Raw genomic sequence first — 14240 nt, 5'->3', positions numbered from 1 at the left:
TCTGACTTGTCAGACTGATAAAACACAAGTAAATGACAGTCTTCAGTCTCTATAGCAAATATTTTGCCATCAACTTAAAACTTAATAAGAGGGTCACTTTATCATCAACCCACGTTTTAAAAAATAGTGATGATTATCCAAAACTCTGGATTGTAACCACATTTTTCCTACCAATCATCACAGTCATTTGATTATCTGCCAAGAAAAGTTTCTATGCATGAATTCTTCAAGTCTTTCTCTCTGTGGTATTTCCCGAATGGGCAATTAATTAAAACAGAACTATGTAGCCAACTGCAATGAACAACTGAACTCAAACAGAGGTAACTTATTTGGATCTAACACAACATACCCTATTTCTTATCCAACCTCCCTCTGTATTACACCCTCTTTTCTACATTCAATTATTTTTCTGGGTGCTTCCTCCAACTGGAAGATTACCAAGCCTCACTAGCCTGGATTGATGCAGATGGAAGTGAGGCTGCTGTTTTAAAGAGCAATACATTTCCTATTCCCACTAACACCCAATACTCTATGCTCATTCTGAGTTGTTTTCTTAATCCAGCCACCCCATCTAGATACTGTAAGGACATGTCAATGCCCAAAGGGTTGGTTAGGTACTTAGCATTTAGTTCTAAAAGCAGAAAAACTACTGCTAATACTTATAAAGGGAAACACTTCAAACTCATGGACTTGATCTTGATAAATCAGACACACTAGTTCCTCGCACTATGCCGCAAGGGCCACAGCAGCCTCCCTTACTTAACCACTGAGGCCCTTCAGACAGTTACGGACAAGAAGAAACTAGACAAGGATTACACTGCTTTCTGATTTCAAATCACATAACCAAAAGCAACTTAAAGATGTTTTAAACATTTACTTACTCTACTCAATCACTCCTAAATGTCCATGCATTTTTCCTCTAAAGAGAAACCTGGGATAATGTAATGCTGTCGAGGTGATAAATATTCTAACAACTGTTTTAAACGTTATAAGTTTCAGATGTGAGCAATACTATGAAACAAAGCACCCTTGCCCACCAGCAAGTTCCTCGATGACACCTGATGTAGTTGTCTGGGAAACATTAGCACACAGTTCAGGTCATCGGGCTCAGGAAGGAAAGGAGCACAACCAGCCCGCAGAGATACCCATTCTCGCACTGCACTTCCTATTCTCCTGGTCTCCCAGCTTATGAAGCTCTCCCCACAGAAACATCAGGAAGCCTTTTACCCCCTTCATCCCAGATCATTGGCTTGACCTCCCGAAAAGTACAGGGGGATTGGAGAAGACTGGACCACCCAGCCCCTCAACCTACAGAAATCCAGATAATTGGCTTGAGTTTTGTTTTGGTGACTGCATTCTTAAAATACATGAGACGGATGCCCAGGAAGACCTTCATTAAGGAAAACACTCTTAAAAGGAAAAGAACTTCAAAGGATCTTCTACAGTTGAACTTGATTTTCCATTGTTTTTCAAACTCCTTTGGAAGCCTGAATTTTCTTTATTTGGCAAAAGAACTGGTTTCCTCCTAGTCTAGATGCTAATCTTTGAGTTCAAAAAAATTATTTGGCTCATTTTTTAACCATAAGCATCAGTAGAAAAGTGAAGTTAAACCAGGAAATAAAGAACAGTCACTACTAGGAGGATGGTACCACAAGGTCAATGGCGCTGCAGTCCTCTTTGTACTTTTTTCTTGAAATTTAAAACTTTTGTGAAAGTGAACAGTCCTAACTTACAAGTAGTTGAATTTTTGACTGTGAAGGAAAAAAGCACATTGTATGATTAAACTCATGGCAAATGTTTTCTATCTCCTTCCAGGGCCTCCAAATGCCAATCTCAACTCATTCATTCCCCTTGCCCCACAGTTTATTTTGTCCCACCAGATCCACCCACCTGCCCCTTCCAACTCTGATTCTGTCTTGCAACCTATACAACAGCATCTCACTCTCCAAACTAGGTTCCTTTCTGAACCAGACTTGCAAGGCTCAAGGCATGACCATTTTGAAAATCTCTGCCTATCAGCTTCCTCCTTTACCTAAAATCTCTACATTTCTTTCATCTTCATCATTAATTATACTAAGTCCCAATTTTCCCTAAAAATCTTTTGAGTCCAAGTCCTACAGGACCTCCCAGGACCATAGCAGATGGATTACAATAATGAATCAGGTTACAGAGGAATCCTGACCCCTCTTGCATGACAAAGGAATTCTCACTGTCACAACAACTGCAAAACAACTGCAGGCACTGTACTATCATTGCAAGGGCTTCAAAATTTCCCTCTATTTCCAATCCTTGTTTCCTGTGAACTCTCAGAAAAGGTGCATGTGTATGGATTCAGTTTTTTTTAAAAAAGAAAAAAAAACTTTCTCAGGTTGCTTCGCTAGTATTATGGAAAGGCTTAGTAGTATTTGCGCCACCTCCAACCACATACAGCTTTCAAGAGGTTAGGTAACAAATTTACAGAACTTGTCTGCACTATCCTCCTCACTTCAACTGCCAGGAAGCAGGGGTCTAATCTAGCTCCATCCCAACTCCTAAGATTTCCTAGCACTTTCAAAGAGAGGATAACATGCTGTTGTTTCCTAACAGGAATATTTACAGTAGAAATGTGAACTTATTGGTGACAGATGTCATATGAACGTGTTATAAAAACAACCCTGTACAATTATTTCATAATTAAAAAACTGTCTTAAACTGTTACTGCTTTTTCATTTCTATATATCAGCATGAAAACAGAGCTAGATTCTTGCATTTCATTTCTCTCGCTGAGATTAACATTATCTGATGACAGGTCTGTGGGATTTTTATAACTGTGCTTAGCACAAAATCTACTTTGTAATGGGCATTCAAAAAATGCTATCTGACTGAATTACTGAGGAGGAAATCACCTCTTGCTTATTTTTATATGATAATGTCCTCAAAACCAATCTTTCTGGTTATATATCTTTCAGGCTGAGTTCTCAGGGATCATCTACAGATAAATGATAATCACTGGTTTCAACTGCATCTAAACCATGTTGTTTATCTTGTTTCAAGACGCTTTTTTTTTGGAGGTTGTGTAAAGCAAAGAAATTTTCAAACACTGCTTCCCAGTTAAAAACTGAATTGGTTTATAGTTAATGCTTTGACCTTAGACTATTAAGTGTTAACACTCAATTACTATATAATCCCCATTTCCCTTAACTAAAATAAAAACAAAAGAGATGGATTAAGAACAGAACTTCACTTACATTCTATCAGAGAGAAAAACTCCTATCTTCCATTTCTTAAGGGTCTTCTCTCAATGTAGTAATTTAGCATAGAACAAAAGATGTAAAACATAAACAAAGTGTGGTAAGCTCACACTTTTGATAGATGATGCTCCATTTTTTAAAATGTATGCTATAGGACAATTATTATTTTATAACCTAAAAAGATGCAATCACAATTTCATACTGCCTTACAACCCATGAATATCTAGTTTGTTGTCTATTAGGGAAGTTGGAAAATACTTTCAATTGGATTGCATTTGAAAACAAAAACAAAAATAATTTTGTAAGACAGGAAAGCCCCCTGTTAGATTGTGCACCAGGCTGTAGTGCTAAAGAAATTTCTGGGGGCTTTGTTCATATGAAAAAAAATGACTAACCATTTAAATTACGTTTTCAGTTTTGGGACTTCAAATATCAATGCTTTTTTACCCTCTCGATCGCCTTTAGGCCTACAAAGCACAGGGGGAAAATACACACACACACACACACACACACACACACACACACACAACACAGCACATAAGGATGAAAAGTCCCTTTCTGTCAATATGCCTCCAAATCCTGAATCTGCTACCTTCTGGTGAATAATTCTAACATCCTCAAAATGAAGTCACATATTCCTAGGCCTAACAATCTCAGATCTCCTCAATCAAATTCTGAGGGTGAGCCCTGGCGTTTATATTCCTTAACAAAAATTTAAGTTACTCTGAAATATCCCAACCCCAATTGCACGAGGGAGGACAAATAAAGCTTGACAGTCATCAAATAACTTGTTCTAATCTACAACAGTACATCTATTTAAAGATCTAGAGAGTTGCCGCCACTTTCTGTGTTTGTTTTTTGATAATATATAAATCACTCCTTTCTAAGTTTCACCTCTCTCTACCTGCATAGCAGGACACAAGTTACTATTAAAACTCTTGAGTACTGGTATAGTACATCTCGACCCCCCCCCCCAAAAAAAAAAACTCACCAAAGATCCAGAACCAGTATAGATATACACAATCTTCAGCATAATAGCAGTCCTTCCCCAGGGCAAGACCAAAAATATCTCCTGAGCCAAATGGGAATTCCTGGCACTAAGGTCCCTTTTTATAAGCCTTTTCTGAAGATGTGTATATTAAATGGGTTATAGAAGTGTTATCTGGACAGGTTAACATAGGATGTTCACATTATCAGCGGGCAAAAAGCAGGGCCCAAGAAAAAAGAAACATGGGAGCAGCAAGTTTTAACAAAGTACAGAAAAGCCCTACTGGAATAGATGAGTATTAAAAGCCAAAATGACAAAACAGAAACTAAATTTGCCTTCTCTACAAATTTATAGGGCACAGGGTAAGACCACTGACAAGATTTTAACTTAAAGGTATGTGGTCCTAAAACTAAAACTGTCTTTGTTAAGCTCTCACAACTCTTTCCATATACAGGATACATGAGAAAGTATAAGCCGTGAAGATTTCACTAAAAAAGCATGAATTTCAAACATAAGCTAATACCAAGCTTGACAATTCCTGCAATCATAAATTTTATGGATAATGAAATACTCTGCACCAGAACACCCAGACCTACAGGAGAAGAATTAAATGGACATATCCTTTATACTCAAAAGGATTAAGTACAAAGATGCCCTATGTGAAAACACTAGAAAATTCTAGTTATCCTTCAAAATTTCTGAAATTTAAAAACAAAAAACAGTCCACCTTAAACCTGAAAAGTACCTCAAATTGCTAGAAGCTCATTTCTTGTGATTTCAAATGTAGTTTCTATTCTCCTTAGTAAAGGATTTACATTAACTAAAATGATGCATTGCCAAACTATCTCCAGCACACACTGAAAATCTGGAAGACAGGAAAGGATTAGAAATCCAATATCCTACACGAAAGTTGAAGGTTTGCTTCTTTTTTGTTCTCATTTGTAGGACTTCTCATTTGTACTGCTTTCCCAAGTGTAGCAATTTGTAAACGTTCATATCTAGGGGAGCATGCTCTAAGAGACAAGAAAAGGTTCCAATTTGAAGACTTGAGAATGTACTTTTATTCTGTAGGCACGGGTTCACAAAAATCAGCCAGCCATGCTCTTGACCAAATGGATGACTTGGCCTTGCTGTGGAAACTTTTTTAAATTTAAATGAAATTCCATATTTAACATCCTAGAAAGATGGACGCTCCAAGTATTCTACCTAGAACAAAGAAAAAGCCTTGGAAGAGTCATATGAAAGGATTTAATGATCTGTATTAAACATATATTACACTAAAGTACCAGATGGTCTTCAAGGTTCTTTTCTGTCCCACTCTTCCATAACTGTCTTAGTAACTTTACCAGACTCTTCTTAGAGCCTTTGTGATTACAAATAGAACCTGAATGAGAAGATTCGGAATTACAGTTGCCATTATTAAGCCTGATTAAACAGTACAAACAGGAAGATGGCAGTAGAATAAAGCACTCTGAAGTAGAAATAGGAAGGATATAATGAGCAGTTCACAAGCCCATGAATGAAGCACAACATACAACATAGTCAGGATGGTGTTTGGGATGTATAGTGGTCAACGTCTCTGTCTCTTGGGTGACAGTGACCCACCCGAACAGCGGTAGGTCAAACTATTGACATGTCAAACTACTTGAAGTAACCAACCGCGAGCAGGAAAACATGTCAACTAGAAAATGAATTCTCTATTTAAGGTGTGAATTATCCCTTGATGGCAGTTTTCCTACTTTCTCTCCAAAAACAGAATTCATATAACCAACCGCATAAAGGTTAAAGGTTAGGCATCTCACCCTTATATTGTAACTCTGGCGCTTCTGTTCCAAACAAAAGCCCTCGTTTTAACTAAGGCGGGATTTATTCTCTCCATTCAGTAAACAGTTCTGACTCTTGTAGGATATCCCACAAGCTCCAACTCTGACTCTCCCCTCGAGTCGCATTGTGATATCACCATGACGGCCCCCCCCCCCCATATCTAATGAGCCTCCCACTGAACAACTGTGTTATCGGGAGCCGGGGAAGGAGGCTTGACCGCCCAGCACAGCGCCTGGGCCACAGATGGGAGGGCTGCGGTGCTGGAGGCAAGCCTTTCCCCAAGGTTCCCTTCTTTTCCCTAAATTAACCGGCAAGCTCCCTAGCCCAGCCCGTCCCATTAGGAAAAGTCACGCCGGCACCTCGCTGAAGGACAGGGGGACAGCTCCCAGCGCGGCACCCAAGTTAGCGGGGCAGAGGCCGTGACGCACACCACCTTATCGGGGCAAACGGTGCTGCCAACTTTCCCACTTCCCCCTCCTCTGCGCACAGCAGCCCAAACTTTGCCGTTCACCCACCTGGCCGCTGAGCGGAGAATCGGGTCCAGCCGCACCCGATGCCTCCCATCCCCACCCTGGAAGGCGGCGCCGTTGACCTTCACGCCAGCCCCTGGCCCCCCAGCGGGCTCCGCAGGACCCCTGCCCCTGAGCCTCCAGCTGCCTCCCCCAGTCCCACCTCCCCGCCCCCAAGCCCTCGCAGAAAACCCGTGGTGGGAACAACTGCATCCCGACCCGTCGGGTTCCGACTGCCCGCAGTCCTTTGGGCTCCAGAGAGCTCGGGTCCCGGGCCCTCTGGCTGCCCACTCACCACTGGTGAAGGGCTCCATTTTTCCCCCGCCACCGCTCCTTACAGCCGGAGCGCCCTAGCTTCCTCCGCGGAGGGCTGAAGCGGCCCTGCAGACTGAGCATGCCCAGCGCGCAGCCGACAGGGAGGTGCAGCTCGGCGGCGCCGCTCCGCCGCTCTGCGGCTCCGTCGTTCCGGGTTTTCGCAACGGCTGCAGAAAAGGTGAGGGTAGAAAAAGGAAAATGCTTCTCAGGGCCCAAGCCAACTGGGGGAGAGGAAGGGTTGAAGCGGGTTAGAGTGGAGGCCGGCCCCAGGGTGGGGTGTAAGCAAGCCACGCCCCCGGGAAGCCGGTTGTCAGTTTCTTCAAGCCCTGGTTCAGTCATTCAGCAAAGGTGAGGGCCTACTGTGTCCTGGCCAGCACGATCCTAGGCGCCCAGAACTCAGCACCCTGGTGGAAAAACACAGTCGTTGCCCCGTGAAGCAGACATTCCGGAAACAGGCAATAAACAAGCGCAGAGGATACACCAGGCTGAAATAACTGCTCCTCTGAGCATCAAATCGGGGTGATGTGATGGAGAGTGAGTGGGGCGCTAATTCGGCTGGCTTGGTGAAGACAGGGCTGGCTGGGAGGTGCCACTGTAACAGATCTGAATGCAGAACAGGCGCCTGCAGGTGAAGGGTCACTCCCGAACTGGAGAGCGGCTTCGGGCGCTCACTTCACCGAGGCTCGAAAGAGGTGGCGCTGTGGACCGTCTCGGCAGGGCTGCTGGCCCACAACCGAATGGTCCCAAGTGGGCGTACCCCAAGAGACGGAAGGCAGGCGGAGGCCCCAGGGAACCTATCGTCAGGCTAGCAGTTCTGGCAAGGCTTCGGCAGGCCGGCGAATCACAAAACCCGGCGCTGAATAAGCCGGAGACCTTGGGCAGCACAGAATGTGATCAGAACACTAGCGGGAGCGAACCCTAAATCAACACCTGCGTCTCTGAGGAGTGCCACCCGCTCGAGTCCTCGGCCTAGGCAGAGGGAGCTAGACCGGAGAAGCGGAAGCTCCCTTAACCATCCCTGCCACCCCTTACCCAGCCCTGGCGCCTTTGCCTCCAGGCCCTTACCACCATTGTTTCCAATGTCAAATCTGGGCAGTCTTGGCAAACCTTGGGGATGGAACAACTAGGGGCCCCGGGAGAGGCTCATCTGGGCTGGCTTCCTCATCCCCCGCTCAGTGTGCACACCGCTGCTGCTGCTGCTACTCTCGCATCGAAGGCCGCAGCCCTTCCAAACCATGGCCTCAGCCTCTCTCTCCTACTCTCTCCTCTCCGCATCCCTGGCCGCTGCGGCAATTTGGCTTAGTCTGTGCCTCATGGTGCTTGCCAAGTGTCACAGGCTCCTCAGAGGCTGTCAACAGCAGGGCGCAGGGCGTTGGTTGCAAACAAGCCGGTGAGCGCAAAACAGCCTAGCAGAACAGGGGATGGCAGGGTTTTGACCCGTAAGGCTCTAATCTACCAATTAGATTTAAATGAAGTAAAACTGAAGTGCAATGTTATATAGTAAATGTCAATTGTGTTAAATTACACACTTCCCGTTCCACTTTAAAACCTTCAATAGACAACAATTGTGCTTAAAATAAAGAAGAAACTCTACCTAATTCTGGGGGCCTCATTTCCTATATGTGATCATGGCTTTAGCCACAAAGGGCTTCTTGGAGTTCCTGAAAGTAGCCAAGTTCCATCCAAGCACATTCCTCGTGCAAGCACTGTTCCTTCTGACTGGTAATTTGCCTGCTGGTTCCTTCTTGTCATTGGGAGATCAACTCAAATGTCAACTCTAGAGAGCCCTTTCCTGACCACACAATTGAAAATAAGAACAAACATGGACTACTGCTTAATTTTCTTAGAGCAGTCATTACTCTCTAAAACAATGTTTTCGTTTGTTGCTTTGTTATCATACTCCCTCTCAAGAATGCAAGCTGCAAGACACAGATTGTCTTCCTAATCCCCAGATAACTGCAATAAATTTTTGAATAAATATGGAAATGGATGCAACGGTATTTAGAGTTCCAGTTAACTTGCAATGTTGAACACCCTTCCAGAGATCATCTACCTTATTCTATGTTAAATGGTGTGTATGTGATCAGTAAAAGAAAGGTGTCTGTATCATATGATACCTCAAAGCTGCTCTCCCCTCACTGTTAAATAAAAATAATCAGAGCCTTTAGACTGCCCCTCACCACCCCACCCCCCCAGGAAACTTAACCAAAAATAGGAAGTGAACCTCAGCTGGTGCATCAGTGTTCAGATATTTTATGCAGGACTGGATTTTGTTAAAAGGGCCCTGCACATTGTATTGCTTAGATAAGAGGCTCTTCCCTATATTTTAGGACATGCCAGGTCCCTTTGGTGTTATTTTTGCAACCAAAGTACTTAGGATCAGGGCTATTTAAAACTCCACAGCTTGTTAAATCCCTCACCTTACCTGTATGTTAGAGTCTATTATGCTCTTAAATGTGAAACACATTATCTTGTTTTTGTCTTAAATATTTCATTTCTGCAGAGACTTGTGGTAAAAAAGGTTCACCGTGGCACTAATAGATGGATTATCATGTCTTCCCGAGAGTTATTAGACAAAGAGACAAATAATTCCTTTATTCTCTCTTTACCAAGCTCTTTCCTGCCCCCCCCCAACCCATTCCTACACAGGTGGGGTGGGGAGAAGGAGAGAGAGAGTCATTAAGAACCATTTAAAGATTTAAAGAATTCTGGTTTTGGACTGGAGATAAAACCCAAAGTATTTCAGGATCCTACCTGCCCTCAAAAAAATAATAAGGAATTGTGTTTTGTTTTATTCTGGATTTTTTTTTTGGTGGGGGGGGGGAATACTGTTTTACATTTGACTTCATAAAGCCTTAATGAGGGAACACAATTTCACACATTCACTGCTGAAACCCATAATGTTTCAGTCTTTAACCTCTTTCTAGCGTCCCACACAGAACTTCCTCTTTAAAGGGCATAATACTTTAAATTGCTATGAAGTTGCTACTCATTATCAGAGGAGGGAGTGTGACAGTATCTACTATACCCATTACTATTTCAGAATCCTTGCTTTCTACCATTTAACACTTGAAAATAAAGAAACTGAAAGGCTAAGTATAATGTAACAAATAATGAAAAGAAAAATACAAGCTTCCTAACTAATAAACAGTATCTATTTACAAAGAATCAACAAACTTGCTAATCAGTGAATATAAGAACTTTTTTTCCTTTTTAAAGTAAAGCACTTGGTATGGCTGGGATCTTTAATCCAAGACTCAGTTTAACAGATGAGGGAACTGAAATCTGGAAAAGTTAGAAGACTTATTCACAGTCCAGCAGCAGACAGGGGCTGGGACTCAGGTGGCCTCTGTTCTAAACCAGTGCCCTGAAATTTGCTGTTGCTTCCCTGTTCCCACAGGGAAGTAAAAATGATCTGTGAAAGGGATATGGCATGAGGAGAAATATAGCTAACTTCAGGCTGCTAGACAGCTATTCCATTAACTATTTAATTGACATTCCAAATTAATTTATTGATATTCCATGTCAACTTTAGGTTTAGCAGTATTAAATGCTTTTTCTAATTATTTTGAAATAAGCACTTAACTATACATTAATTTGGTGTATACATTTGAAAATACTTGTTCGAGACTCTTACATAAATGGAGGATGCTGTTTGCTGTCGGGACAAGATGACCACTGTGAGGTTTCCAGCTACTCTAGACTCGACTCAGCCATCCCAAGGACAAAAGGAGTCAGTATCTCCTTACCCTGATAACCCTCTTGCAGCACACATGCTCAGCATCAGTTAGTGACGTCTGAAGTTACACCAAATTAGGCAATGTTTAAAACACTAAAAAACCCACAACAGAATAGTTATCCAACAGAGTTCTTATATAGCTTAGACATTAGCAAAAAAGACTCAGCCAAATAAAGCAAAAGGGTATCAAGAAAGAGCAGTTCTATGAGTTCAGATGCTTTGGAACACAGAAGCAAAATGCTAATAAACTGTTTTAAATGAGAAGGAAATTTATCATCTCACATAACAAGCCCAGAGATAAGGCAGTCTTTAGTCACAGCTCTCAAACTTATAAAAACTCACCTTCTCTCTGTTCGCTTTGTGAACACTTTTCTGAGACTGAGTGCCGCGAGCTCCACAGGCTGCATCCAGGGAGGAAGGAGGAACTTTTCTCTGGTTTGTCTTTCTTAAGAGCAAGGAAACTTTTCTCAGAAATGCCCCATTAGAATGCTCTTTAGCTTTTACTTGCCAAAACTGAATTTTGTTTCTTTCTAAGCAAATCACTGGAAACAAAATCACGTTTACCATGACTGAGACTGAGCAGTTTAGGAGTGCTGAGTTTACTATCAGTTCCTGTATTTCATATGGGGTGGAGGGGGCGGGGCAGAGGGAATTGGACAAAATCATTTTTCTTATTCAGAGGGGTAAAAACAGGTTAAGCAGCCAAAATATCTGGTACGCAATCTAAATGTTCACTAAAAGTTATAAACACTAATATTTTAATAATATTTTTAAACCCTAGGCCACTGTACAAGAAAAGTAAAAATAGAGCCAAATTCAATGCAATTTTTCATATAATCGATCAATATAACTAGAATTACAAGCCAAAAATAGATATATTATTAAGACTTGAACTCTGACCTGAAAGTAACTACTAAAATGGAAAAATAAATCTTAGGCATTTGTATTAGTTTGCTATGGCTGCCGTAAAAAAACAAAAACAAACAATCACAATTTGAGTGGTTTAAACAAAAGAAATTTTCCTGTCATAGTTCTGGAGGCTAGAACTCAAGATCAAGGTGTCAGCAGGGCCTTCCCTCTGAAGGCACCAGGGAAACATAGAGGTTCAGGCTTCTCTCCTAGCAGTTCCTTGGCTTGTGGCAGCGTAACTTCAGTCTTTGCATGGCATTCTCCCCACATGTATGTCTGTGTTCATATTTCCCTTTTAATAGCACTAGTCATATTACCCTACTCCAGTGTGATTTCATCTTAACTAATTACACTGCAACAACCCTATTTGCAAGTGAATTCCCATTCTGAGGTGCTGGGGGTTACAACTTCAACATATGGGTTTTGCGTAAACACAATTAAACTCGTCAATACAGCATCTTTCTAAAAGAAATAAGGTTGAAGATACGCATCAAGAAAGATTTGATTTTCATGTATAACATCAAGAACTGAAGAAACAACCCACAGAATGACAAGAGATTTATATCTAGAACATATAAAGAACTCCTACAATTTAATGATTAAAAACAAATAATCCAATTAAAATGGACGAAGGATCAGAATAGACATTTCTCAAAAAAATATACAAATGGCCAATAAACACATGAAAAGATGTTCAATATCACTAGCCATGAGGGAAATGCAAATCAAACCACAATGACGTACCACTTGACAGTATAGGTAGGTACAGGCATAGGATGGCTAGAATAAAAAAGCTAGAGACCAATAAATGTTGGCAAAGACATAAAGAAATTTGAACCTTTATACAATGCTGGTGGAAATATAAAATTGTGTAGCTGTGCTGGAAATCATCTGGCAGTTCCTCTGAAGGCTCAGCAGAGTTGCCGTTGGATCCAGCAATTCCACTCCTAGGTATAGACCCAAAGAATTAAAATGTTCTGTCCACACAAAAACTTGCACAATAATGTTCATAGCAGTACTATTTATAAAAGCCAAAACAAATGTCCATCAAAGAAGCCAGTTACAGAAGACCATATATGGGAGTCATCCATTTATATGAAATGTCTAGGCTAGGCAAATCTATAGAGAGAGAAATATTAGTGGTTGCCTAGAACTGAAGGGAGGGAGGAATGAAAAGTGACTGCGAATGGGTACAGGGTTTCTTGTTAAGGTGATGAAAATGTTCTAAAATTGACCACGATTACAGGTGCACAACTCTGAATATATTAAAACCATTGCTTCTGTGACTGGGCAAATTTTTTAATCTCCCTGGGTTTTCTTTTTTCTTTTATAAAATAAAGACAAGCACTCCATCCTTAGGTTTATTGTGAGGAAAAGAGGAATGTACACACAAAAAGTATTTTAAGGAGACTGGCACAAAATAAACATTAAAATGTATCTGCTATTACTTTTAAATGTGAATTGTAAACTTTAATACCATGTGGATTGCATGTAAAAAAGTTTAGACTCACAAAGTATAATGCAAGAGTGAACAAATTTATACAATGCTGACATACTCCAACCTGATCATTTAAAATAACAATGCCCTGAGAAAACCAAGATTTTGGTGCTGACTGGATGCATAAATCCTGTGTTCAGTGGGGCCTAGCTAGACCAGGAGTGGGCAGGGATACTGGACCTTGCTTCAGCCCTGAGAACCAATCATCGGCCCTCTTATAAAAAAGAAGATATAAAAGTTATTTTTAGAAATGATATCTAGCTGGAATTTATAATTGACTTGCTTTTTCTAGAGAGATATTTATACTCCTGAAGATACTGATTCAGTTTTCATCTCCCTTTATTTCTTGCATCTATGCTGAAATAGAGCCTAAGGTTCCTTCCTATAAAATATGTCCTTCAGGTTCTTATTTGATTTTTAGCATGAGAAGATCCTGCAATATTTATACAGAAAATTACACTTGGCTGTGATTCTTGGCTGACACTGGGCTGACTCAGACGCTTTTTTCCTGCCTCTGGCTGATAGCTGCCAGCACAGGCTGTCCATCATCAGTCGGTAGCATCTGTGATGTGCCTGTGGTGTACAGAGCACCAAAGAAAACAACAACAGAAGCAACAAAAACAGGACTAAAGTGTTGCTTTTAGGCACATAAAGTACACTGAGCCAAAAAGGACAAGATCACGGGATATACACATAATGCGTAATACATGCCACAGAAGCATACAATCATGTACCACAGGACCAGCCTAAGGCAAAGTTGCCAAGTAGGCTTAGCTCCAAGTTCTCTGAGGTCCCATTTTTTCAATTTTCCTCACTTCTAGGTACTACATCACACAGCCAACAAATATTTGTTGAAGGTCACCTGCATTCAACACCCTAGAATAAGGGACAGATACTACTCTCCAGATCTTCCTATCCAACCAGTAATTTTGGGGGTAGTGCCCTCACTCCAGAATCCATGCCACACCCCACCCCTACCCCAATCCTCTCCCCCAGCTTTAGGGTCCTCTCTCTCTCACCTTAGGGTCCTTTTCTCAGCTAGCTGTGAAGAAATAACTATTAATTTTTTTAAGTCACACTAAAGCATGACTAATGAGTTATCATTTAATATTTCTTTAGCCCAAAGGAATGAATCTGTAATAATGATAAAAGAAAAGGCAACTGGATAAGGAAAAATGTATTTTGAAATCAAATCTATGAGACTTTATTATTATTATTGCTTTATATA

The 14240-nt window shown here is 41.3% G+C and overlaps 1 protein-coding gene across 3 annotated transcripts in view; it reads right to left on the bottom strand.

Moving 5' to 3' along the window:
- Window positions 1–10966, bottom strand: part of LNPEP (leucyl and cystinyl aminopeptidase) — a 98916-nt gene extending 87950 nt beyond the window's left edge. Inside the window, exon 1 of one of the 3 annotated variants that reach the window (XM_037153822.2) lies at window positions 10948–10966. Coding sequence is in view for 1 of the 3 variants with exons in the window: in XM_037153821.2 (XP_037009716.2) it covers window positions 6847–6865 (19 nt within the window). In the remaining 2 variants the exon portion in view is untranslated. Of the gene's footprint in view, window positions 1–6846; window positions 7099–7931; window positions 8036–10947 lie in introns of those variants that run through there. The other 2 variants (XM_037153820.2, XM_037153821.2) reach the window with 2 other exon arrangements.
- Between the last annotated feature and the right edge of the window lie 3274 nt (window positions 10967–14240).

This window comes from Artibeus jamaicensis, unplaced genomic scaffold (genome assembly GCF_021234435.1).
Source record: "Artibeus jamaicensis isolate MK-2021 breed Jamaican fruit bat unplaced genomic scaffold, CSHL_Jam_final contig_3214, whole genome shotgun sequence".
NCBI classification, from domain to species: Eukaryota; Metazoa; Chordata; class Mammalia; order Chiroptera; family Phyllostomidae; genus Artibeus; species Artibeus jamaicensis.
Note: the sequence above shows the minus strand (reverse complement) of the source record. Positions and strands in the feature narration are given on the sequence as shown.